The sequence below is a fragment of the Arvicola amphibius genome, chromosome 2 (assembly GCF_903992535.2).
Source record: "Arvicola amphibius chromosome 2, mArvAmp1.2, whole genome shotgun sequence".
In the NCBI taxonomy this organism is placed as follows: Eukaryota; Metazoa; Chordata; class Mammalia; order Rodentia; family Cricetidae; genus Arvicola; species Arvicola amphibius.
In genome coordinates, this window is record NC_052048.2 from 137,043,212 (window position 1) to 137,070,135 (window position 26,924).

General features: G+C 47.2%; 2 protein-coding genes and 1 long non-coding RNA gene across 11 annotated transcripts in view; 1 reads left to right on the forward strand and 2 right to left on the reverse strand.

The window, feature by feature from the left end:
- Positions 1 to 8,096, reverse strand: part of Mindy4 (MINDY lysine 48 deubiquitinase 4) — a 114,641-nt gene extending 106,545 nt beyond the window's left edge. The window contains exons 1-2 of one of the 4 annotated variants that reach the window (XM_038318498.1): positions 7,635 to 8,096; positions 5,719 to 5,934 (exon numbers count right to left, since the gene is read on the reverse strand). Coding sequence is in view for 1 of the 4 variants with exons in the window: in XM_038318497.1 (XP_038174425.1) it covers positions 2,771 to 2,833 (63 nt within the window). In the remaining 3 variants the exon portion in view is untranslated. Of the gene's footprint in view, positions 1 to 2,770; positions 2,979 to 5,718; positions 5,940 to 7,634 lie in introns of those variants that run through there. The other 3 variants (XM_038318499.1, XM_038318500.1, XM_038318497.1) reach the window with 3 other exon arrangements.
- On the forward strand, positions 2,676 to 24,440 carry Inmt (indolethylamine N-methyltransferase). Of its 6 annotated transcripts, none has more exons than XM_038318504.1 (7): positions 2,676 to 2,698; positions 3,141 to 3,330; positions 8,582 to 8,722; positions 17,728 to 17,851; positions 18,195 to 19,848; positions 21,047 to 21,254; positions 23,806 to 24,440. In XM_038318504.1, exons 5-7 carry the CDS (start codon positions 19,692 to 19,694, stop codon positions 24,227 to 24,229), a joined length of 789 nt encoding a protein of 262 aa, XP_038174432.1. In that variant the 5' UTR covers positions 2,676 to 2,698; positions 3,141 to 3,330; positions 8,582 to 8,722; positions 17,728 to 17,851; positions 18,195 to 19,691; the 3' UTR covers positions 24,230 to 24,440. The 6 variants fall into 6 exon arrangements, with proteins under 6 accessions (XP_038174432.1, XP_038174434.1, XP_038174435.1 ...); XM_038318501.1 differs by lacking the exon at positions 2,676 to 2,698 and adding an exon at positions 2,714 to 3,060; XM_038318506.1 differs by lacking the exon at positions 2,676 to 2,698 and having other exon boundaries at positions 2,712 to 3,330; positions 8,603 to 8,722; positions 16,803 to 17,851.
- LOC119806658 lies at positions 17,346 to 21,860 on the reverse strand. The gene is made up of 3 exons (XR_005284251.1): positions 21,455 to 21,860; positions 20,957 to 21,162; positions 17,346 to 20,199 (listed from the first exon to the last, which is right to left on the reverse strand). It is a non-coding gene; the product is annotated as an uncharacterized LOC119806658 (long non-coding RNA).
- Positions 24,441 to 26,924: the final 2,484 nt, after the last annotated feature.

Below are 26,924 nucleotides of genomic sequence, written 5' to 3' on the forward strand. Positions count from 1 at the left end.
AACAAAACACAGTCAAAAGGCCAACAATTGTTCCCTTGACTTCTCAGCTGAGGAAGCCAGGAGACAGGTTTGAAGTCACATGATCCTCACTGGTCTAGCCAGGAAGCCTGACTGGCACCCTGTCCCCTACAGACCAGCTCATGGATAACTGCCAGGTCACCAGCAAACCACCACCCATCACCTACCCTAAACACCCAAAGACTAAGGTCTGGCAACAATAAACAGGGGGAATCCTGCATCCCCAGGAACTTGACATCCCATCTGAAAACAGCCAGACAGCTGCTTCCTCCCACACAGGACACTATGACCACGCAATGCCTGCAGGAGAGGTCTCAACCCCTTCCTTCAGGGCCAGAGATATCCCTTGCTCCTGATGGATCCCTGACTCCAAATGTAGGCTTCAATTTTTTCCCTCAGCCTTTGTCCTCAGACCTTTATCATGGCTCCAACTGCTGGAAAACAAAACCAAACTCACTGTCTGCCATGAGTTTTGATGAAAAGTGAATCTGGGGGAAAAAAGATAGGCACACAGTGTTGAACCAGGGAGAGTGAATGGGGTCTTAAGGAATAGCACAGAGAGAAACAAACGCATGGGTGTTGGAGAAAAGATGGTAGTGAGAAGAAGAAGACAAACCCAGAAGCAACGCCCAGAGCAGAAGCAACGGGAAAGTATTTGCAACTGGACATGGTGGTGTGCACTTGTAATCCAAACACAGAAGGCAGAGGCAGGAGAACCAAGAGTCTGAATACAGCCTGGGCTACAAAGAGAGCTTGAAAAGAGCCTGGGCAACATAAACATGACCTGTCTCAGAACCACTCCAACCACCAACAGCAAAACACACTCAATTGCCCTAACCCATAGCTTTGGCTCTCTGTGATTTTGTGAATATCTTAGCTTGAGTTTCTAGTGTCATGATAAACACCATGACCAAACCAACTTGGGTGGGAGGGTTCATTTGGCTTCCACTTCTGTTCACTATTCGTCACTGATGGAAGCTGGGACAGGAACTCAAACAGGGCAAGAGCAAGGAGGCAGGAGTTTCCATACAGAGGCCATGGAAGGATGCTGCTTGCTCTCCATAGCTTGCTCGGCTGCTTTCTTATAGAACCCAGGACCACCATCCCAGGGATGGCTCTACACATAATGGGCTAGGCCCTCCCCATCAATCATTACTTAAGAAAATGTCCTACAGGCCTGCGTACAGCATGATCTTATAGAGACATTTTCTTAATTGAGGTTCCCTCCTCTCAGATGACTTTAGCTTATGTCAAGTTGGCATAAAGCCATCCATCATAGAAAATAAAGATACCTCTTTTAGATGAAAACAATGGGAGGAAGAGGAGGTCAGACAGGTAGATGGCTTTGGAAGTATTACCCAGTTGAGAGGTCATCTTGTTGACCCTGTCTAGGAGGGACAAGCTGGTGTGACAGCTGTAACATAAGTACCAATGAGTAAACAGTCAAGGTGAGTCCAGGACCAATCCTGATCAATTCTGACCATGGGAGTGAACAGACCTTGTCGCAGGACAGAATAGATCAAGGGAAATGGGAAGGAACGGCTAGAAGCAAGATTGGGAACGTAAGCTGGGGCCAAGCAGTGGGATCCGGGGATGCCAGTGGGGGCTCTGGACCACACTCAAGAAATGACGGCTTCTCTGACACCTCTACATCTAGTGCCTAGACTTAGCATCAGCGATCCGCCTCTGAGCACATGTCACTGGTGATCCAACGCTAACCAAGACTCAGGGATAGAAGATCAAAGCAGACACTATGAAGCCAGATGCATCATAGTTTTTCAAAATAAACACAAATCATAATAAACATTTTAAAACAGATTCAATCAGAGCTGGGGAAGCAAGTATAAAATGGAATATCCATGTGCAGGTTGTATATAAGCATCAGAGGTAGTGCATGGGTGCTGCCTGTCTATCACTAATTACATTACACATGAGTGGAATTGCAAAAATCCTGTTCATACAGATGAGGTAGTAAGGTCAAACTTAAGCTGCAAACGAGTAACATATATCCAAATTTCCACCATCAAATCCTTCCCCTTTGTTCCATTCAAACGTGTGTGTGTGTGTGTGTGTGTGTGTGTGTGTGTGTGTGTTTCCATCTCAAATAAGTGACCTTTGGACCAGCTGAATATGACATCACCTGGAAACATGGATCCCTTAGTGCATGGTCCCCAGTCACTTCATGTAAAATACAAACCAATGCCCGACTCCTGGCGCCCAGGAAGCACCCCCCTCTCCTAGACCCCACGGGGTGCCCACGATGCTCCTAACTTACAAACACTTTGAAAACTCTTCTGGGACAAGGCATAGGAGGATTTACATAACTCTTCTACAAAAGTTCATGCAGCAGCTGGAATTTCCACTTTTTATTAAAATGAACAGAGGACTGACGGTCCACAACTTTCCTTTGAGAAGCTCTTTCCTAGAGACATGCCCTATGCCCCAGGTTGGGAGAACTTGCTCTGCCCTGGACACCTTTGCCAACCTGGCACTGCTTTGACAGTGGTGCCAAGGGAGGGCAGCAGACCAAAGGCCCGTTTGCCTTTGTAGAAGTGGCCTCGAACTAGGAAGGACTGGCTTCTGGGATATGTAGTTTCCCGATCCCGGGAAAGGGGCGCTCTCGGGGAATCTGAGGCGAACAGAAGGGGTGGAATGCTCCCCCACCCCCAAAGGTGCAAAGGTACTGCCGGAAACCCCAGCCTGCCCCCACCATTAGAGCGGCCTTCTGGGCTTCGGAGTACCCAGCCATTACCTTTCTGCTAAGAAACTCCCTGACTAGGGAGGCGGCCACCTCCTCCACGTACAAGCTGTCCATGCTGCTGGCGCTGCCCCCCGAGGCCACGCGGCTGCCTGCAGCCCCAGGCCGCGTAATCCGTTGGGCCCAGTAAAGCAGCGTTGCCGTGGCGACGGTGGCCTCCGCGCCAGGAAGAACTCCTCCCCTTCCTGGGGAACCAGCGTTCTAAGAGAGCAGGAGAAAGAAGGGAGGAGCATCCTTCAAGCTGCTCAAGAAGCTGTGCAGCAATTGAGGGCGGAGCATAGCCTGTGAGCTCTGGGAGCGGGACTGACTCTGGCCTCCTGTGGTGGTTGTCACTGTTCCAGTCAAAGGTTTTATTACTCCACAGATACATTTCTCCATGCCTCCCCTGTGGTTCTTAAAGGTCTGAACCGGCGGGAAAGTATCGCCAACGATCCACCCTCAGGACTACAGTTGCCTCCCAGGTGCACTGATACAGACCTTAGTGGCCTGTCGTCTGTACAGCAAGGAGACCAAGACTCCAATTCCTAGCATCTGGAAACTGGAAGGGATGAGAGGTGGGTGAAGCCTAGGTCTTTCTCATTCACTTGGGTACCACCTCAACCTGCTTAACCACTGTACTTCCCGGTTGTGTTGGTTTGATGGTGCTCCCATAATAAAATGCCAGTCTGTGGCTTCAGCAACAAAATTACTCTCCTGCAATCTTGTAGCCTCCAAGTTCATGATCAAAGTGTCACAGAGGCACTGATTGCTTGAGGCCCCTCTCACTACCTCCATCTTCCTTCCGTGTCTTTATGGAGCCCCCTCTCTAAATGTGTCTGTGCTATTCAACTCTTCTCAGAAGACGCTGGTCACCAAGAGTTGAGTGCCCACCATAATGGCCTCATGTTTATCTTATTTTACCTTCACCGGTCACATTCTGGATGCAAGGCTTTAAGACTTGTGAACTTTAGGGTCTCAATCCAGCACACATCACCTACATTACTGCTTAAATATTATTTTCTTTAAACCAACATGCTTCTTTTTTCTTAAAGGAGTTCCCAGGCAGTAAGAGCCACAAAAGCCTTAAGTTTATATGATTATTAAACACTAATAAACATTAAAAACATTCACAAAATCAGAAAAGTAGGTTTTTTATCTAAGACTGTCTCACAGCCGGAGCAGCACAGGCACTGTGGTTGGGAGGCAACATGCCCTCATGTCAGTGTCCCGATGACATCACTGTTTCAGGACAGTTGGAATCACAGTTTCCAGGCATCCTCACTTCCTAAGCCACCCAAGTTTTCTGCAAGGGCTCTCTTGGCCCTTGGGGCTGTAAGACCTTGCATGTGCACAGAGTGAAGATGGTAGCCATGAACCTTACCAGGGGGCCTGCGACTTCAGATGCAAAGACACACTAATAAATGTGTTGCAATTTCAAAACACAAGGCAGACTTATTTACACATACAGGTAAGAGCTTGCGTATCAAAAGTGGTTATTGCTTGTGTTAGCTTTGTTCCTGCTGCTGTGGCATCCCCAGTTCCAGGTTCCAACTCACAAAAGTCACAGCAGCGGGTGCTTGAGGGAGTCAGTCACCTCACATCCATTAACAAGAACAGAATGTAGTGAATATACTCATGATCAGCTGATCTCTGTCAGAACAGGGTCAGAAGGACAACCCGTGGTGAGCAGTGCCTTGGGGAACTGAGGACCTGTTACCTCAGGTGCCCTTTGTTCCCTGGACTGTTCTTGGACATGATTCCAGGCCTCCTGTGACAAACACTGACATTTAATTTATAAGATATGTTTATTCTTGTTGGACATCAGAACATAGCTATAGAAGCCAATCTGGTCAGAGGGCCCTGAATTTGGATATTGCCTTCTGCCTTGCTTGCTTTTGTGCTTTCCCGGATGTAATCTATAGAACATGTCAGGCAAGTGTATTTCAATTGCTCTGCCCTGAGAAAATTCTGGAGGACCACTCTGTTGATATCTAGTGTGTGCTTATTGACATTTATTCACATGTTTTTTTGAACTCAAACAACCTTCCTTAGGTCATTGCTTTCTTTGTTTCACTCATGTATAAAAGTATACCGAAATTGAAGTAAGGTTGTCCCCATTCTTTCCGGTCCTCAAATTCCAGGTCCAGCAGACAAGATCTACACAGGTAGGCTAAAAAGTTGACAAATCTCACTCTTTTTTTTAAAGATGTATTTATTTTTATTCTGTGTAGGTGTAATTTTGCTTGTATTCATGTATATGTACCATGCACATGGTGCCCAGGGACTCAGAAGAGAATTTGGGTCCTATGGAACGCAAGTTACAGATGATGGGGAGCCACCATGTAGGGGTGAGGCACTGAGCCTGGATCCTCTGCAAGAACAAGTACTCTTTATCACAGAGCAATCTCTCTAACCCCACTGCTTCAGTCTTACACAGTTCAGGATCTCCTACCTATGGAATGCTGCTCCCAACAGTGGGCTGGGCTGACCTTCCCACCTCAATTACCATACTCAAAATTACTCCCACCCCCACAGCCAACCTAATCTAAATAATCCCAGACACATTCTTCACAGGAAACTCCAGACTGTGTCAAATTGACAATTAAAACTAACCATCACAGTTTTGTGTTAAAAAAAATCAAAAGATATTGGTTATGGTGGCACATGACTTTGAGCCCAGCACTCAGGAGGCAGAGGCAGATAGGTTTTTGTGAGTGAGCTCCAGGTCAGCCAGGGCTGCATAGTGAGACTCTGTCTCAAAAAAGGAAAGGAAAGAAAATAAAATAAAAGAAAAGAACAGAAAAGAAAGATATTTCTCTGTGGCCGTCAAGATCAAGGCCAATCCAGGTGTGATGATTGATCTTGCTCGTCAACTTGGCTGGATCTGGAATGAACTGAGAAAGCAACCACCAGGCACTCCTGTGAGAAACTTGCTGGGTATTATTTGAAATGGAAAGACTCACCCTTAATGTGGGAAGCGCCTTAAGTGGCAGCCCAGATAAAAAAGAGATGGAAGAAGGAATCTTGCTTTTTTTCCAGCTTGCTTCTTTTCTTGCTGGCCAGTTCCTCTATTCCATGGCTGTTACTGACTTCTTTGCTGACATTTGAGTCAGTTTCTTTTGACTTCCAAGGCAGAACAAAGGCCGGCAGCTTTTCAGAAATCCTACAGGCCTTCAGCACTATACTGGGACAAGTGCCACAATCAGGCTCACAAGACTAAGCAACTACTTAATTCTTGGCCTCCCCAACATGAAGTAACCATTTTTTGGATTATTAGACTACACTGTATAAGCCCACCTAGTAAATAGCCTTTTAATATATATTCATTTTATTGACTCTGTCCTAGAGAACCTTGACTAATAACGGGACAAAGAAAAGCAGCATGCATTTATTCTTACTTACTCATTACTTATTTGTTAATAAATACATATTGAGCCATGTCAATATAGAGTACATAGACGGTACTAAATTAACACTGTAAAATATGTCTCATAGAGAAAAGAGAAGTGGGGGAAATGTCAGAGATAAACAAAAGGAAAAGAAAATGAGCATAACAGATTATTTTTATGTCATAGATTTAAAGGAGAGAAAACACAGAAATTTAAGAGGGTTTTAGATTGCTCATTTTTTTTAAAAGTTTACCACAGGGTTGGGGAAATGGCTCAGTCAATAGAGTGTTTAACATGGGTTTGATCCAGAGCACCATATACAAAGGAAAACAGTATGGTGACATACACTGGTAATCCTGGAGTCAGGAGATGGAGACAGGCAGATGTTGGGGCTTGCTAACCAAGCTAGGCTAAACAGCAAGCCCCAGATCCCCGTCACATAAAACAAAGTGATCAGCATCCAAGATTGACCTCCAGTTTCCATGTACACACACACACACACACACACACACACACACACACGCTCATGCACACACAGCACGCACATGTTCATCAGGTAGCATCGTATAATAATATTTCAGCCAAATCTAAAAGAAGAGAACACATAAGCTCTGCAGAGACTTGGAGAAAGAATACTCCAAGCGAAGAAACATCAGTACAAAAGGCCGCAAGACGGCCTGAGTGCTTGGGAAACAGCAAAGGCCACAGGGCAGAAAGAAAAGGAGGAAACATAGCATAATAGTCTGGGAAGAAACAACGACATCATAAAGAATGACAGTGGGCCACTCCCCTTAAAAACCAGACTACTGAGACAATAGACTACAAGGAACTGGAATTTCCCCAGGAGTCTCATACTGGGGAAGGAAAAGGCTGGGGCCCTGGTGTCACACAGACAGGGAGCCTGTCTCCCAGGAAGAGATGGCATACAGTTCTGACAACTTGTTCGTCTGCCTTTCAGGGAGACAACACAGGGTAAATGATGCACAGAGCCAACCTTTGATCAGAACTGCTGAGATATGCATACCTCTGGCCCTCTATGTAAACCTGAATCTCATGCTGGGACGCTGAAGATGATGAGCCTTTGAGACAGTCACAAACCCTGAAAGCCCTAAAGGATGAGATAGAGTATTGCACTCTACCCAGAGAAGCCCACTTCCACACTCTTAGGACTGATGGAGACCAGCTGTCTGAGGGTCTGTGTGGGGCAGGATATAAAGAGATGGAAGTTCATGGAGACATGAGGAGGAGAAGGAGCCCCCTCTCCCAGGAGTCTGGATTGGAGCTTGTAGCCAGCTGAGAATCAAGGACCCCAACACAATTAACGTTTGATTAAGGCATTTCTCATTTCCAAACTATAGAAACCTACAGTTTCTAATAATCTCACTGGAAACCCCATTGACAATTTATGATGCCACCAAGGCTCCCTAGTACCTGGCCAGGTTCCTTGACACAGAACTAGCATTCATCTCAAAGTACTATGCAGGACCTACCTGTGTTGACTGTAAATCTGGGGCCAGTCTGTTTCAAAACGCCATCACTATCAGAGAGCGCAGTTGTCCTCATATGACTTGTACCAAGGAAGTTAGTACTCTGAACTTCTGGCTTACATGGTAGGGACATTCTCTTTTTCGGAATGAGATGACCTCCACGGCTCAGTCCCAAGCTACTGAGAGGGAGGGGCAGTAAAACTAACTCAATTCATTTGGTTCTCATGTTGGGTTAAATGTTAATTTTTCTTCAAATTTTTGAGGAAGAGAGAGTTGGACAGGGGACCTTGGAAAAGGGAAATCAGGTAGTAGATAAACTAGTGTGCAGAATTCTTACCCAGGAGGGGGAGATAAAAAAAAGTCTCAGTTCCACCGACAAGGTAGATGACAGAGGGTAAATCAAAACGCGGGGAGAAGCCAGCGTGAGGGTGAGATGAAAGCCAGTTGGTCAGAACAGAATCTCTCTCCTTCAATCGCTCTCTCACACCCCACCCCCACCCCATCTTATTTTTGTTATTTGTTGTGTGGGAGTACACACATATGTGTGACTGTGCTCATCCTGATCCCTGTGCGGAGGTCAGAAGACAGTTTTGGTAGTTGGTTCTCTCCTCCCACCTTGTATTCCAAGGATTTCACTCAGGTCGTTAGCCTTGGCAGTGCCCCTCTCCTCAACTAGGTCGCTGGCTCCTCTCTTTGTTTTGATCCACTCTCTCTGACAAGCGGGTGTCATGCTGGACCTAAGAGTCTACATGAGCCATAAAAACCTCTGGTGAGAATCTATTTCCTAGGATTACCCTATTTTCTACAGTATTTCTTTTTTTAATAATTGAATCTATTTCTTGACAATTTTATACATATATATATATATATAATTCATTCTGATTATACTGAACATCACTGCCGCTTGTCCCCCACCCCCATTCTCATAAAACTCTCTCACCTCCTTGCAGAGCCCTTCTCCTGCTTTTCAGGGCCCTTTCATGTCTTCAAGACCATATCCTGTATGAGACGCTTACACATTACCAAGTTCAGATTGATTTTGCAACCAAATGGATGGTATCTTCGCAGTAGCACCTTACCATCTAGTCCTGGTGAGTAACCAAGAGCAAAGGCAATAGCTTGTGTTATTTTGGGGGTGAGGGACTTCCTAACCAGTAGCTGGTAGGGGAGAACCACATACACGACACTGGGATTTTCACTTGACTACCTGTGACTTCTCGTATCAGCACTATTCACTCACGTGGAGTAGTACTTCTACTTAAATTCTTTGTTTAAAAAAGTTTTCTTATTTAACTTAAAGAAGATTAGATTTCCCTGTGACTTCCTCAGACGTCTTTAGCTTGGGTCACACAACCACCTCCTGTCCTTCCTCCCTCCTGTACCTGACCCCTTTCTCCATTTAAACCTTCCCGCTCCCAGTATTCTCCCTCTCAACCGTCATTTCACACGCGCTCTACTGTCACCCTCCCCCAAATCAGGCCCCTTCCCCAACCACATGGCCCCTTTCCAATTTCCTGGTCTCTATGGACACTCGAAACCAAACACACAAATGCAAAAACTCAAAGCTTTGCTCTACAAAACAGAAAGAGCATGGAGAATCTGTCGCCTTGGCCTGGGTCAGCCCATCCACTGCCATAGTTTCAATTTCCATCCATTTGCCTGGAAATTCTATCATTTCCTTTTGCTTTACAGCTGAATGAAATTCCATTTTGTACATGTGTCACCTTTGCATTGTCCATTCTTCAGTTGATGGGCATCTGGGATGGTCCCGTTTCCTTGCTGTCATGCAAGGAACCTGGATGTGAGAGTCTCTCCGGGTGCGATGTGGAATCCTTTGGGCAAATCCAGAGTGGTATATCCAGATCACACTAGGTCTAGTTTCTAGGTGTTTTAGAACGCTCCCTGGTGATTTCCCCACTTCGTACCAACAGTGCATGTGGGCTCCCTTCCCTCGCCTTCCCCCCAGCATTTTCCACCATTTGTCTTCCTGATGATAAAGACTGGGTGGTGGGGAGACTGAGGCAAAGCAGTCGTAATCTGCATTCCCCTGATGCCTAAAGATGTTGAATATTTTGTTTTCTTGATGCTTGTTTGTTATATGTGTTTCTCCTCTTGGGAACTCTATTCAGTTCTGCAACTCATGTTTTCTCGGAGGTGTTCGTTTTCTCAGTGTTTGGTCTTTGAGATTCTGTGTCTGTCCCAGACACTAGTCTCATGTCAGATGTATAACTGATGGGGATGCTCTCCCATTCTGTGGGCTGTCCCTTCAATTCATTGTTTCCTTTGCTTTACAGTCTCATGAGGTCCCATTTAATGACTGTTGGTCTTATTCCCCAAGCAACTGGACTTCTGTTCATACTACTTGGGTTAAAATGACTCTTATTGGCCATATCTGCTCATCAAAGTCAATCAGGGGAGTGGTGAATCATTAGCCAATGAAAAAACAGGAGTCTCTTGGTTCATATTTGTACAAGATAATAAATGAAAAGAAAGGAATACTTGAAAGTCAGCTAATAAATGTCGAAAGAATCAACATTTGGCCACCATAATAATAATCATTCACTGGAGTAAGAATAATCAACAAGTACCCAAACTAGGAGATATGTAATGTCTACAGACTAAAGGTATCTCTGCGTAAGATACTTCTTAACCACAAAGTGGGAAAATATTTAACTCATGATGGAGAAAGTTGACAGCATAAAGTTAATCAGCATAACATTAAGCAGATGACTGAATTAACCATTGCCAATGTTTTCGTTTCTCTTGCACTAATCTGAAAAAAAATACTCTATAGACATTTGCTTGCTACAATGCTGACCTTCCAAGCAAGATTACTCACTAGTTCAACAGTGGCATGGTGGTTATGGATCAACCAACTGCTTTCTGATTGAATTTGAGGCCTATCCCACAAGAGTGAATTCTGCCTAGTGCTAAAATCTTGATGAAAATCCCATGGCTGAGGAGGTCCTAGGCCCTAGGTAGGAACCCACTACTGCCGTTTTGCCAAATGAACATGATGTTAAACTGAATTCTAAATATTTGGACTTATCCCCATAAACAAAGGTAGCTCTCTCTCATCCTTAATCAGAGAAGCTTCTTTTTGTAGCAAATGATAGTGAACGCAGAGACTCTTGGCTGTTCACTGTGCTGCAATAAAGTAACCACTGGATATTCTCAGCAGTAAACCAAACACCTAAGCATTATAGAAGAGGGAACTGAAATAACACAAGAGTCAGATGGTGGGGAAAAGAGGCATGGCATGGCTGTTGGAATCAAGAGCTCACTGTAGCTATAAGCACCAGGCCTTCAATATTCATTTATGGCTAGTAGAGAGGCTTATAAAGACCTACCCTTCCCTGGGGCACTATTGGCCTTTGAGGGATGCTCAAGGAGGGGAGGCTTGTTGTCTTCACTGGTGGGTCTCCCATGTTCTAGTTCTAGCTCCATACATATGCTCATGCTGATTGCCCTGAACAAAAAACAAAATGACATGAAGTCAAGAAAGGGACTCGCAAATAAATAAATAGAAAGAAAGAAAGAAAGAAAGAAAGAAAGAAAGAAAGAAAGAAAGAAAGAAAGGGTCTTGCAACAGGAGGTAGTGTTGACAGAAGTGGGAGGACCATAAGAGAGAGTAAACATGGGTATAATCAGAATACATTTAGGAATACATATATGAATTTTTCAAGGAGTAAATTTAATTTTAAAAATCTTCACAGAAGCAATTTAAGGAGGGGGTTTGTACTCGGTTGTTTTGTGTGTCAACTTGACACAAGCTAGAGTCATCAGAGGAAGGAACCTCAGCTGAGGAAAGGCCTCCTTGACATCCAGCTATAAGGCATTTTCTCATTTAGTGATCAATGGGGGAGGGCCCAGCCCATGGTGGGTGGGGCCACCCTCAGGATGCTGGTCCTGGGTTCTATAAGAAGGTAGGCTGAGCAACCAGGGGAAGCAAACCAGTAAGCAGCTCCCCTCCGTGGCCTCTGTATTAGCTCCTGCTTCCAGGGTCCTGCCCTGTTTGAGTTCCTGACTAACTAAGACAGAAGGGTTAATGTTGGCCTGGGAATTGCACTGATGGTCAGGTAGCTGCTATTCCATTTGGTCACCCATCGCCTGTGAAACTTCCTCTGCCATGGCTCTGAGCTCCTCTTCCCTTTTCTGACCAGGTCTTACCAGGGCTCACTTGGAGCACCAGAATGCATCCCTACACAATTCCTGCTTGGTCCCCTTGCTCCTTCTGTGCTGACTGGTCCTTGAGCTTCCTCTTTTCTGAAGATGCATAAGGTCCCAGGACCTCATGCCCCCACCTCACCTGAAACTCCTCTGACCCTAAAGCCAGGCTAGGGGCAGCTGTAGACTCTCTGTTCTTGTTTCCTCTGGAAAGGGACTGGTACCTGTTAGGTTTCAAACCAGGACAAAGTGCTGAGGTGCCTACGTAACATATCGAAGTGAGCTGGACCACGAGGTTCTCCCTGCATCCCTCAGCCCCTACCTGTTACAGGGCCCTCCTGTCTGGCATGCCCCACCCTTACCCTGAACTCGCCAGCCCAGGTTGGGCTGCCCTTCCCTATATAATCTAACCATTTTGATTGCCCACTCTCTTTGTACGTTTGGGTCTCCTGGCTGCTGCATCTAGTTCTCCTCTCCCCCCCCCCCCCCCACCGTCTTTGTCCCTTCACATCCCCCCACATGGTACAGCTCAGTCTGGTCAGGTCCACTCTGGACTCTCCCACATGTCTGTAATAAACCTCTTTCATCATCTCCGGGAACAGTCATGTTTCCTTTCTTTTCTTTCCTATTTCTTCTTTTTTCTTCATCCATTTGGTCCCAGAACTTAGAGTCAACTCCTGTTCAGAAAAACAGATGTTTTGAAACAGCAACCATGTGGCTGTCCTCCATCTAGGCAGATAACCTTATCAAGATGTACACAAGCCCATGGCTGGCAGTCATCTTTACTAAGGCTAAAGGGCACTGCCATGTGACTTCACCATTTTAAGAAGTCCACATGGTATAAAGTGGACCAATTATAAAACTTCCCTACCCTTCTGAGCCCTCTACTTTATCATGTGTCTCCTTTTATTTTTTTTTTGTTTGGTTTATTTTTTTTTTGTTGTTTTTTTTTTTTTGTTTTTCGAGACAGGGTTTCTCTGTAGCTTTGGAGCATGTGTCTCCTTTTAGACTAAGAAAACAACAGGCCTCAAATATTTTGGACTGGTATAAATGATAATAAAAATTTAAGGCTATATTTGCTACAAAATACTGTGTGTGTGTGTGTGTGTGTGTGTGTGTGTGTGTGTGTGATTCAACTCTGGTTTAGAATATACTGTATATAATGATAAAAATTTAAGGTTATAAAGGTCTGCTCAGATTAACAAAAGCTGATTTAAGATGTATTTCTAACTACTTCTATCTTTGCTAACTGTTCAACACGAGGCTTCTAAAAGAATTTAGATAAGTAACAATATATGTTTGATAAACAAGGTAACCTAGGTTTGTAAATTCCTAAGGTCTACTCAGGTTCACAGTAATATTTGTCTAGCTTCTTTGTCTTTGCTTGCTTTTAAATGTTAAGTAGGCACCTCAGCCATTGGTCCCCATTTGAAACCTAACAGTACCCTCAGGGACAACCGATGCCATGCTCCAGGTGCAGTTCTCTGTGTGTCACCTCCAAAGGTACTAAAGTTTAGCGTCCCATCTCAGGTGCTGGGAGGTCCCAAGTCACACTCTGGTCCACAAGCATCATGGCTTTGAGTGCCTAGACATGTCCCTTTCTGGTCTCCTGCTGGTCACTGGAGGCTAATGGCTTTTTGCAAGCCAGGCAGTAGGCCAAGATTAGAGCTGAGACCTGGGGACAGAGCTGGATGGCTGAGCCAGCAATACTTAGCAGGCCACTGGCTGGCCAGAGCTCACCACACCATCACCAAGAATGAGTACTGTAGCAACCTATCATCAATACCAACCCCAGTTTAATGAGCCTGACTTTCCAGACACTGGCTTGCCCCTGGCTAAGTCAACTCTGGACTTCAGTATCCTCCCCTTTAAAATGAGAATGAGTTAAAACCTCTCACGGTTAGAAAAATTTGGCCTCCATTAGCCAGGAAATGGCTCTGACTTGGCCACACATAAGGCAGAAATGCATCCACCGTGCTGAGGTTTGGGCCTGCTGCCCTTGAAGTGGGAAAGACAAGCTTGTTTTGCTTCGGTTTACATAAACAAACACTTCTGAGTCTGTAAAGCTCAACAGCCTGGGGCCTCCACAAAGGCAGGGTCACCCAGCAGTCACTCATCCAGCTTCCAAGGAGTGGGACCAGAACTTCCCAGCAGGCAGGAAACTGCTATGCTCACGTTTCATAATTCAAGGGGAGCATTAATAATGAAATTGTGCTAGCTAATTCTGTGTCAGTTTGACGCAAGCTACAGTCATCTGAGAGGAGAGAACCTCAGTTGAAAAAATAAAATACATCCATAAGATCTTTATGATCTTTAGAGAGCAAAAGGACCAAGGAGGGCTCAAGAGAGGATGCATGGATCTCCCTGGAAAGAGGAAAGAGAAGAGATTTTGTGGGTGGACTGGGGGTTAGGTAGGGATGGGAACAGGAGGGATTAAATGGGGAGGGGGCAGGAAAGAGGGAGAGAGATGAGTAGACTGGAGGGGGCACTTAGAGGGTGATGTGGAAATCTAGTGCAGTAGAAACTCCCTGGAATCTACAAGGGTATCCCCAGCAAAGACTCCTAGTAATGGGGGCTAAGGAGTCATCTTCTATAACCAGGCAAGGCTTCTGTTGATGGAACTGGAACAGCAAGATATGCTGTGGTAATGGTGGTTCAGAACTTGTAGGAGTGGCCAACCAATAACTGGTCCAACTCAAGGCTCAAGCCACTAGAAGGATCCCATGCCTGACACTTCCTGGATGGCCAGGAACCAGAGGCTGGATAGCCCAGAGACCTGTATAGAAACAAACATGGCTGGCAAAAGAAGAGAAGGGGGGGAATGAGAGCCTAGTCCAATCATCATCAGAGAAGTTTCATCCAACAACTGATGGGAGAGGATGCAGAGACCCAGAACCAAACATGAGATGGAGCTAGGGGAACCCCAAGGAAGAGGTAGGGAAAGGATTGTAGGAGTCAGAGGGGTCGAGGACACCACAAGGATACACCCATAAAATCAACAAAGCAGAGCTGATAGGGGCTCACAGAGACTGAAACAACAATCACGGAGCCTGTGTGGGTCTGACCTAGGTCCTCTCTGTATATGTTATGGTCGTGTTGCTTGGTGTTCTTGTGGAACTTCGAACAGTAGTGGTTGGGGTTGTCTCTGATTCTTTTGATTGCTCTTGGGACCCTTTTCCTCCTACCAGTTTGCCTCATCCAGCCTTGATATGAGGGTTTGAGCCTAGTCTTATTATAACTTGTTCTGCCATGTTCAGTTGATATCCTTAGGAGGTCTGCTCTTTTCTGAAGGGAAATGGAGCAGACGTGGATCTGGGGCAAGAGGGGAGGTGGTGGGGAGAAACAGGGAGAAGTGGAGGGAGGAGAAACTTTGATCAAGATGTAATATGTAAGAGAGATTAGATAGATATATAGATAGATAGATTAGATAGATAGATTAGATAGATAGATAGATAGATAGATAGATAGATAGATAGATAGATAGATAGATAGATAGATAGAGATAGAGATATAGGGATGGATGGAGAGAGAGAGAGAGAGAGAGAGAGAGAGAGAGAGAGAGAGAGAGAGAGAGAGAGAGAGAGAGAGAGAGAGAGAGAGAGATCAGGCTGTAGAAAAGTCTGTGGGCATTTTCTTTATTAGTGATTGTTAGGGGAGGCCCAACCCTGGGCAGGTGGTCCTGGATTCTATAAGAAAGCAGGCTAAGCAACCATGAAGAACAAGCCTATAAGCGGAAGCCACACTCCTCCATGGCTTCTGCATCAGCTCCTGCCTCCAGGTGCCTGCTCTGATTTCTTTCGATATTGGATAATAATGTGGAAGCATGGGCAAAATAAGCCCTTTCATCCCCAAGTTGCTTTTAGTCATGGTGTTTCATCACAGCGCTGGAAACCCTAAGGCTCAGACAGTACTAACCAGGGGTGTTGACTCAAGTGTTGAGGTTCCTGTATTAGACAGGACTCCCTGGACGAATGAATCAGAGAAGCATATGTAGGGAGAGTTTTGTTTTAAGCTCTTAACTCACATGATTGTGAAGATTGGCAAGTCCAAATGGTCAGGCAAGAGGCCACGTGCTGCCAAACTTTTCCTGCTTGGGGACGTGGGTCTCCCATCTTGTGCGTGCCTTCATCAGACTGGATAAGGCCCACCCACATTAGGAAAGTTTCCTGCTTTAAAGTCTGCCAATGAAAATTTAATCTCATCCAAACACCATGGCCCAGTCAAGCTGACACATAAAATAAACATCCTGAAAACCAGGGCTAGTATCAAAGGGCCATTATCACTCGAGACTCATATGGCTATATGGTGAGGTCCTGCACAGCCAGCAGCAGAGTAGCCCACGCTATCCCTCCCTGTGCAGCCTCCCTCCCCTCCCAGGTGCTACCCGAGCTGGCTACTTAGCCCCTCATCCCACTTGCATTTGCAGAACTGATGAATGTGGCTGCCCTATCCAAACCCCACACCGCAGGGTCTCTGTTCACACCTCCCAGAACAATTTACTCTACTTCCGCAGTCTCAACCAGTTCCTGGGCCCTCCAGAACCTCTCCCTCTGGCTCCCACCTGCCTCCCCACCACCTTTGCCCTCTTGGTCTCTATGTAGATGCTGGTTCCAGCCCAGTCACGAGTCCTCACGGAAGTAGGGAAATCTGCTCAGAGTTGAGTCTATTATGGAAATAGTCTAAGAAAAGTGTTTTTTCATATCAGAACCCGTGACACTGACCTTAACTTTGCAGGATGGCCACCCTGGCTTCTACCCCAAGATGCCAATAGCCCCAGGTCCTCACCTGGAATGAACAAGAATGTCTCCAGACATTGCAGTGGCTCCCTGATAGGCAAAATTGCTGACCCTAGAACCACAGCCCTAAGGCTTCTGTTCCTACTGAGACAATTTCTGTCCCTTCTAAGTACGTGGACATCATTTTAGACCTTTTCTTATGTTTATTTTTTGGGGTTTTGTTTCACTTTTTGTTTGTTTTGTTTTTTGCTTTGGTTTTTTGAGACAGAGTAACCCTGGCTGTCCTGGATATCACTCTGTAGACTAGACTGGCCTGGATTTCACAGAGATCTGCCTGCTTCTGCCTCCTGAACACTGGGATTAAAGGCTGTGCACCACCACTGCCCCGCAATGCAAATGGACAAATTTAAAGCTGTCTGTGAAGATAGATAATGGGGCCACCTGAAAATTCTAGTGAACTGGAAACATCTCAGCATTGCACCATGTGATAAAATACAACCGGCCCCTGTGCTCCTGGGGCCGGTGTTCGCTGTCTTCCTGCTCGGGACTGTGGAGAGAGGATTCCATCCAGGACAGGGGACCTGTGGAAAAGGCCTGCTTAGCTAGCAAGCCCCACTTCATGCCAAATCCCCAAATTATAATTCAATATCTCCTAACACCACCAACACTGAAGAGTTTTCCCAGCCCTGGACAGAAGGAAGTCAGCCCAAAGAGAAAGGAAAAATTAATCTTTCTCATATTTTACCACAGGGAAGTTAAGCAGATACTTAGCCTAAAAATTTCAAAGTCAAAAATAAAATAACATGGCAACTCTTTGACGAAATTGTTTATACTGAAAGTTTTCAAGCCTTGACTCAATCACCACATACGTAAAAACCCAGTCAAAAGCCAGACCCTAATCACAGGTTCCATCAATCACAGCAGCTGCTTGAATTTCAACTGTTGAATGCCAGGGAGCACAGCTAACATATTCAGGGGGCCATCCCAGACACATGCGGGCAGAGGGCGGAAGGGATCTTTGCACAAGTGCACAGGTGCAAGTGTCAGGGGCAGATATGAGAAACCCTAGACAAATGTCACACCTTCCGTGTCTTCATTCACATCAACCCACTAGGATTTAGCTTCCTCCGATCCTTGCTTCAATCCTTCTTAGATAAATTGAGTAGGTAGCTAATTGCACTTCTTGCACCCAGAGGAACTGCTGTGCAGTACCACTCTTACAGAGCAGAAACACCAGAGTCCAGGCTCTGTGAATTCCAGGAAAGGGGAATCTTGTGCATCCCACAATGAACAGGACAAGAACGACGACAACAAAAGGTGGGTTCGAGTGAGTTTACATCCTGTGGAGATGTGTTCCCAAGCTCTAGATAGCCTGGGAGATCATCTTCCATTCTGGGTAGCTGGTCTCTTTCTTCTGGCTTGAAGGATGGTGTCTAAGGGCATGCTGGGAGATCCAGGGCTCAGATTATATCACTGGGTTCCCAGGTGAATGGCAGAGAGCATGGGAGAGGACTCGGGGTGATGAAACAGGATGAGACTCATCATAGGTCTGTGTTCCCACTTTGGGCATAAAACCTTGAACATTAATCTGGCGTCTTGGCCTCCTCTGCTACCAGAGTGGCCTTGGACATCACGCTGCCCCCTTCCTTGTTGTTGACAGGGCATCTACCTGGAAGATTGCTGTGAAGATGACAGCAGACCCCTGTCACATAGTAGACGGTTGGTGTTATGAACTTTGCCCAAGCTGTGACACCTGCACCCCATGCTTGCCCTTGGGCAACCAGCTCTGAAGTTTGCTGTCCAGATGCCCTTAGGTGACTTTTGGATGGGCAAGCTTTTCTTTCTCCATCTTGTGATCGTTGCGGAGTCCCTGCCACGGTGCAAAAGTACATGCATCCTCTGTCAATGCTCCCCTTCCCTTTGGTGTAGCAGCTGTGCCAACCTAACACATACCAACCCCCTGGGAAGTCGGAACCTCAAGTGAGGAATGGCCTCCACCAGACTGCTCTGTGGGGTATTTTATTGATTAATGATTGATAGGAGAGCCCAGGGCACTGTGGGTAGTGCCACCTCTTGGCCAGAAGAACTGGGTTGTATAAGAAAGCAGGTTGAGCAAGCCAGTAAGCAGTGTTCCTTCAAGGTCTGCCCCTGCTCCTGCTTCAGTTCACGTCCTGACTTCCATCAACGATGGACTGACTGATCAACAACAACAAAAAAATTCAAATAAATCCTTTCCTTCCCAAGTTGATTTTGGTCATGGTGTTTACCATAGCAACAGAATAAAAACAAACTGGAGCATCATCTTTCAAGGCAACTAGACCAGACCACACCAGATACAAGCAACCTAACAATCCTGGGGCCGGAGGGGGGGGGGGCAACGTGCACATGGGACCACCTGTGTGCAGGGGTATGTGGAAGTCTGTGCAGAGTGACGGCACCTTCTCACGTATGTTGACACTTTTTCAATTGTTTGTCCAAATACAGGGAGTACCAACCAGCACAGGCCTGATGATTTAGGGAAGTGCTGTCAAAGTTTACTCTTGAGCTAATAAAAAAGAAAACATTAAGCTGAGTGAGAAAACAAGATTAAACCCCCCAGGGAATCATTAACTCAGTTACAGGCAAACTGTTTGCAAAGGCAAATTCACTGAATAGCGGAGAAATTTCGAGAATCTCAGATCCTACTTCCCCATCCCAGGAAGCACTCCTCTTTGGTTCTTGTTTTATTTGCTATAGCACAGATGAAGCCCAGGATGTTGAATGTTTTGGCCAGGGACCTGGCCCTGAGTCCCCACCCTCTGCTCTCAACCCCAAGAGCAAAGCATCGCTGAGCAGACCCTGGTCTCTCTGCTCTTCCTCTCTGTCCCTCTGTAATTCTCTCCCTCTCCCAAGCAGCACCCCCCCGGGGAACAAACACACCACCCTGGAGAACTAGCGATGAGCGCTTCCCCAAGACAGGCCTGGGGACACTCCTCTGTCACAAAAATGATACCCAGCCAGGAATCTGACAGCAGCACCCTGATATCACTGCAGGGACTCTAGCTCCTCCCCAAGAAGGGAGATCTGCTCAAGGAGATTATATAATAGGTGTGACAGGAAAGGGTGGGTACTCTGCAGGGGCAAGGGGAGTACAGACAGCTGTACCAGGCTGACCAGAATGGAGGGCAAGGTGTACCAGGGTGGTGAGGACTACGAGAAGGAGTTCAGTCCCCGAGACTACCTGGACACCTTCTACAACTTTGACTCAGGCCCGGTGGCAGAACGGGAAATCATCAAGTTTAGCCTGCAGAACCTTCACCAGACCTTCTCTATGGGTGAGTGGTTGAAGTCCCCGCTGGGAAGGGTATGGAGCCGTGCCAACACCAAGAGCCTGTCCTGTACGTACAGATGCTGCAGAGGTGACCAGCCTGGCAGCCCCCAGGGTCCCCAGATGGCATGTGTGTTGGTCCAGGGGAGCCTTGCTTCGAGAGCTTGCAGCCGTGATCTGCCTCAGGTGCTCCACTTGTAAAATTCGAGGGGGATGCCAGATTTGTAGAGCCCCTAGGTGACTGCTGGGAGAAGTGACGATATGAGCATGAGCCCAAAGCTGCTCCACCCTCCTCTGCCACCACAGACCTTCCAGAGAGCTCTCCAGATGGTCTAGGACTTTGCATCTCTCTGAAAATCTGATAAAGAAAAAAACCTTACACACACGGACATACAAGCATACAAGCATCCATAATCTTCCCCAACATCTAAGTGGGAGAACTAAGGCTCAACTAAGGGAGGGAGAGAGAGAGAGCGAGCCAGGAGAACTGTCAAGAATAAAGCATAATAGTTCAGATTGCTCAACATTTGTGAGGACAGTGTGTTCTGTGTGACCCTGGGACTACTTAGCTCCCACCACCCCTCCAAAAAGCTTTCTTAACCAGACATTCAGTGCCAAGGAAGGGGCAGCAATGGGTATCCCTAAGAATACAGAGGAAGGGGAGTTCGGTGCTCCTGGAGAAAACTGGGGCCGAGTTCAGGCACTGGTTCTTGGCAGGGGCAGAGTAGATGTAAAAGGAGATTATAAACGGAGGGGGCAGGGCTGAGAGGCCATACCTAGTGCTGCCCTTGCTTTCTTACACGTGGCTATCTTTTCTAGCATACCCGAAGAGCTAAGAGCTGACTGGCTTCCTTCTCAACCTTCATCCCAGACCCTGTCGCTCTGTCAATAGCCGAGGTCCTCTAAACCCACTGTTCTTAGAGATAAGCCGAGTAGACTGATTAGCCATCAACCCTAAATTTCTCCAGAAGGTCAGAGGAGCTACCCAGGCCTCCACTAGTATCCTGAGGCCAACAGGGAGGGTTTTGAGAATGTCAGCTTTACCCCACCCCCAGCATTGTTCCCCAATCCTATCAACCCACAGCCCAGAGGCAAGAGGCTACTGTCCTTCTCACCTGGCACACCCTAATGAGGCTTGGAGTTCTCCATACAGTTAGCAGGATGTGGAGTCAGGATACTCAGACCTGCCCCTGCTATCTCCACAGGAGGTATAAGGGGTGATGTCCTGATCGACATTGGCACTGGCCCCACCATCTACCAGCTGCTTTCAGCATGTGAGGTCTTCCGGGAGATCATCGTCGCTGATTACACTCCGCAGAACCTGCAGGAGTTGCAGAAATGGCTGAAGAAGGAGCCGGGGGCCTATGACTGGTCCTCTATAGTGCAGCATGTGTGCAAGCTGGAGGGAGACAGGTAACTTCCCCATGTCTTCCACCCACTTCATTGTAGTAGCAGGCTGCTTGTTGGTTCCTGGCTTCTCAGACCCGAAATAATCACTGTATTAATTAAATTACTGCTTGTCCCATTAGCTCTAGCTTCTTATTGGCTAACTCTTACATATTAATTCAACCTATTTCAATTAATCTGTGTATGGTCACGTGACTGTGGTTTACCTGCTAAAGGTCCGTCTGGTTCCAGCGGGGCTACATAGCTTCTCTCCCACTCCACCTTTCTTTCTCCCAGCATTCAGTTTAGTTTTCCCCACCTACCTAAGTTCTGCCCTGCTATAGGTCCAAAGCAGTTTCTTTATTCATTAATGGTAATCACAGCATACAGAGGGAAATTCCACATCACTTCATCTTCTCAGACAAAGCCCCTGTGGTGCTCAGAACAGCACAGGAACCCACTACCCACCTCACTTTCCTCCTGATCTGCCTGCACCTCATGAACTTATAAGCCCCCCACCCGGGTCAGTCCAACCTCCAGTCCCAGTGCTGCCCCAAACTGTCTGTCCCTGCTCTCCCTTTCTCTGAACCTGTTCAGGCTAGCTGTGACATCAGCTTCTGTGTCACCTCCTCCAGGAAGTCCTGATGACTGCCCCAGCTCTCATCATTCCCACTTTGCCCTGGAGACTGGATCAGCATCTCCTTTGATGTTGGGGGACACACTTATTATAGAAAGATGTGCTGTGAGGTGCACCCCATACTTGTGTCCCTCCACACTGTGACAAAGTCCCAGAGACCAAGAGCAATGGCCTTCTGCAGGTCCTGTGTCCACTTTGGTTCATAGACGGTATAAGCCCCAACTGGAACTGCAAGGGTCAGTGATTCTGATTATTCTACAGCTGGGGAAACTGAGGCCCTGGCTTGGAGAGGGTCCCCTAGCCCTCTTCAGAGCAGGGGAAAAACAGGTCAGTATTTCTGCTCTGATTTTGGAACAGAGAGACTGACCATGACAGTCCAGGACAGCCTACGGTGGTCGCAGCTAGAGGGACACTAATTACAGGGGCCTTGGAGTTAGTCCCATTTGTGTGTCTCTCACTTTCACAGCTGGGGAAGCAGCAGTCTGACCGGGAACTACAGGGTTACTGCAAGGCTGGGCTAGGACCTCTGGGGGAGGAGATCACTGGATGGCCAGGAGAGGAAGCTGATAATAGACAGAGGTCAGGAGGAGGCTGCCAAGGGAGACAAGAAAGTAAACACTATGTTGTGTGTTCCCTGCCACAAGAAGCTAAGGAAAGAACACAGTGGCAAAAGCAGGGAGCCCTAATGTGGGTGAGCCTAAAGCCATCATGCTGAAAGCCGTGCATGGAGGGAGGAGTGCCGCAGGATTCCATGTATATAGCTGTCCCAAGCTGGCAAACCCAGAGACGGACACCAGATGGGTCCTAACCAGAGGCTGTGCCTGGCAGTCACTGCTTCATGTTGTTTAATGAATGCAAGGATCCAGGAGTGGGTTAGTGTTTTGTCTTGTATTTTTTTGAGACAATCTTACGTCTAGCCCAGGTTGACCTCGAATTCATTCATGATCCTCCTGCCTCAGCCTCCCAAGTATTAGATACCAGCACCACATCCATCTGAAGCCCAGGAACTCAGTGTGAGGTGGAAGGGAAGGCTTACAAACAGTGGCAGCTGCACAGCATTCTACCTGCAAACAATGCCACAGAACTGGCCACAGGATGATAAAAATGCCATACGAAGGAGCACACCCCTGAGCCCCAGCTCTCAGGAGACTCATGAGTGCAAAGTCAGTCTGAGCTACAGAGTGTGCTCTAGGCAAGTTCTGAAGTTCCCAGAGAGACCTTGTCTCCAAAAAAGAGCAAGGGTTTTTTGAATAATAAAGAGGATGGGGAGACAGCTGGGTCATACAGGGTTTACCTTGCAAGCATGAAGATCTGAGTTCAATTCCCAGAACCCATGTTTTGTGTTTTGTGGTTTTTGGGTTGTTTGCTTTGTTTTAAAGCGGGTCGTGGTGGCTTGTGCTTATGATCCCAGCACTAAGCAGGATGCAATAGGAGATCCAGGGGGCTTGTTGGGCAGCCAGCCTAGCCTACTTGCCCAGTGAGGTAGTCTGTGCCAATAAAGGAAGAAAAAATAGACAGGTCCCGAGGTAGTACTCTGGCCTATACACACACACACACACACACACACAAACACACACACATAAAGATTGGCATGCACATTTTCACACAGATATGACCCATACTCATAAGTGTAAACAAGATGATAATAATGAAATACATCAAAAGACTGAAAGAACATAAAGAAGAAAGAGAGAGATGAAGAGGAGGATGAACTCAAATACCAAATCCTGGTGGCTGTGAGCAGCTCAGTGCCTCAGTTTCCATCTGTATGGCATGCCGCGGGACACACTAACTAGACGGATGGTTGTGGGGCTGGAGAAAATCGCAACAGTCGCAATAGCTATTTTTCATAATTATGAGTTTGTATCGTTCACTGTGCTGGTTCGCTGCAGTCATGTTAACCGTCGCAGTCACCACAGCACCTTCCTGATCTCCTCACAGAAGCAGGTGGCAGGAGAAGGAGGCCAAGCTCCGAAGGACAGTCACTCGTGTACTCAAGTGTGATGTGACCAAGACACCCCCACTGGGGTCAGCTCAAGTGCCGCTGGCTGACTGCGTGCTGACCTTTCTGGCCATGGAGTGTGCCTGTCTTGATGTGGAAACCTACCGGGCAGCCCTGCACAGACTGGCTGACCTGCTGAAGCCAGGGGGCCACCTGATTACCATGGTTACTCTGTGTTTCCAGCACTATATGGTGGGTCCCAAGAAGTTCTCTGGGGTCTACCTGGAGAAGGAGACGGTAGAGAAGGCTCTCCAAGATGCGGGTTGTCAGGTGCTGAAATGCAACTATGCCCCCCTCAAATACTCCCAGGCCTTCTGCGAGGGTCTCTGTTTTATAGTTGCCCGCAAAAGCGTCAGTGCCTGAGGACACTGGCAGAGAAGAGCCTTCCCTGGGGAAGTCATAGCCAGCATTTATAGTCTTGCTCCACGGCTTCCTAACACTGGTCATGCTGCTTCTATGTATTACCTGTTCATAAGGTCACAAGGAAAAACCCAAGGCTCTCTCTCTAGTTTCAGTCCTAACATCCATCCCCCTTGTTTCTTTTCCTACCCCAAATAAATCTCATTGAAATAAAGTGATGTCTCTGGATTCTGTCTTGGGATAGCCTTTCCCAACAACAGACGAGAATTTGGCTGCCAAGTATGTATCTGCTAACGGATGCTGTGAACACAGATGCAGGCATTGGAGGGAGAGCAGAAGTATGAGCAGCACCAAGCCCATTCCACTGAAGCACCTGGAGCTGGGGCCAGTGTGGGGCCTGCAGGTGGCGTTGGCTACTGCGGGAGCTGGCCATGCTTACCAACTTTCCCTCATCATGTCCAGAGGTACTAAGTACTCTGCAAGTAGCTTCAACAGATTTGCAGGTACCAACCACAGTAGTCTGACCACCGTACCCAGGTTCAGGAAAGAGATATAATGTATGCGATGTGCTGGTTGAAGTGTGGATTGCTTCTGGGCACTCTGGCCCTTCTGTGAGAGAAACAGAAGACTAGGACCTCAGGTTTCATAGCCAGAAGGCACCTTCCAGAGTTGGGTGACTACATATAGGGGTGAGGCAGGCACTCTTTACATCTGATGGTTTGATGAGTCGCACAGCAGAGGCACATAGCATCCTGATCTTGGAGACATGGAGCTTCAGGAGTGGCCAACTGAGTCCAGCCAGTGGGACAGGGCAGAAGTCGAACTGATCCATCCACACAGCCAAGAACCCAAGCCATGATTTCTGGGAAGGCCTAGAGACATATCCAGGTCTTTGAGGAACGTTCTCTAGGTAGTAAGTTCTCAATAGCCTCCCTACTCATTGGGGCTATTGGAGCTGCTCCCAGCATTGGGACCGGTTGCCCTCTACAAAGGGAAGTGATGTCCTTTCTTCCCTACTCTGGCACACATGAAGACCCTGGTCGCTCTATGAAAGGAGCAGGGCCCCTCCGCAGTCTGACAGCTCCCATGGTGCCGAGTCCAATCAACCCAGCAAAGCAGCTTCCCAAAGCCAATGCAGTCTTATTCTTGCCTTGCCTGAAATGCTGGCTCTGAGGGAGAAGGTTCCAGTGCTCCAGCAAACAAGTATCGATTGGACCAGCAAAACAAAGTTTCCACCTTAGTCATTCTGATCTGGTCTTAACCACAGCCAACTCTTCTGGCTGACTGGAACCACATATATGAATTCAAAACATCACATACAAGCAATGCTAGATCTTTGTTCCCCTCTGAACTTCGCAAGCCAGGCCTTCGTCATCTGCATTGCTCTCCGGACTCTTCCGAGATCCTAGAGAACAGGCCACAGAGCTCTGAGCGCTCAATGGCCTCCCAGACCAAAGTTCAAATGAGACCACCATCCTCCCTAAAACACACGTTCAGGTTTGTCACAATGCCTCTACTCCTAGTACCAATTTCTGCCTCAGTAGGGCGGACATCTGGAGGCAGGAAAAAAGCAGAAGCCGTGGAGGGACACTGTTTACTGGCTTTCTCAGCCTGCTTTCTCATACCATCATCACAGGAGTGGCACTACCCACAGTGGGCTGAACTCTTCCACATGCATCATTAGTCAAGAAAATGCCCTAAACGCTTGCCACTCTGGTAAAGGCGGTTTCTTGATTAAGGTTCTCTTTTCAAACAACTCTAGCTTGTGTCAAGTTGACAAACAACAACAACAAAACAAACAAAAACCTAGCCAGGATAACCTTTGACTGAATGACCTTACTACATAGTGCTTTTCCTTCCACTCTCTTACCCATTCTCCCCTTCTGAGCACTAAACAGAAAGGGCAAGGGATAAGAAAGGCCAGGCCAACAACCACAGCCTGGGGAAGGGCAGCTGCACTGCTGTTAAAACCGGTAAGCTTTCCTCAATGTTTCCGTTGTGTTTGTGAAGTGACCTGGAGCCTTAGGTGGGAGGGCAGTACCCAGGGAGTCCTCACACCAGTGTCAAAGACAAACCAAGTTTCATCCTTGGCTCTGCTTTAGAGCTACAGCAATGTGAGGCCGCAATGATTCCATCTGGCCATGAGAGGGCAATGTAGGGCAGATCATCAGGAGAACTCCTGCGTTCTTAAGAGAGGTGTTGTTTGCTCAAGCAACTTTTTGACAACCTCTTTCTTTTCCCTGCCCTCTCAGGAAAACAAAAACAAAAACAAAACAAAACAAAACACTCGCCAGAAGCTCCCCCCCTCTACAGGCAAGGTCTCTGAAACCAGGATTCCCTGTCTATGTGGTCCTAGAATCTACAGTTCCACTGTGCCTGGAGGTGGTAGGAGAGGAAGCCAATGGGAGACCAAGTTGAGTCATGTATTTGTATTTGGGGAAGCCCAACAAGGTTAGGAGCATAGGGCAGCTGGTGGACGGAATATCTTAAGGTGGGCAGCGCCAAGCAGGAGGTTTGGGGCCCCTATCTTGGTGTCTACACTTGTCATTGGCAGCTTTCCAGTAGCCACAGGCCTCCTTGAGCGTGCATACAGCGTGTAAAATACAGAGTGGGGTCGTCTTCCCTGCCCAGTTTGCTGGAAACAAGGGAAGAGGAAGCATCCCAGAATCACTAAGTGCAATCCAGGCCTGTGAGTCCA

Excerpts from the sequence above, each read along its gene's own strand:
- Inmt (XM_038318504.1), top strand. The coding sequence starts at position 19,692 with ATGGAGGGCAAGGTGTACCAGGGTGGTGAGGACTACGAGAAGGAGTTC. Across the intron at positions 19,849-21,046 it reads TCACCAGACCTTCTCTATGG|GAGGTATAAGGGGTGATGTC; the intron begins GTGAGTGGTTGA and ends CTATCTCCACAG. Across the intron at positions 21,255-23,805 it reads TGCAAGCTGGAGGGAGACAG|AAGCAGGTGGCAGGAGAAGG; the intron begins GTAACTTCCCCA and ends ATCTCCTCACAG.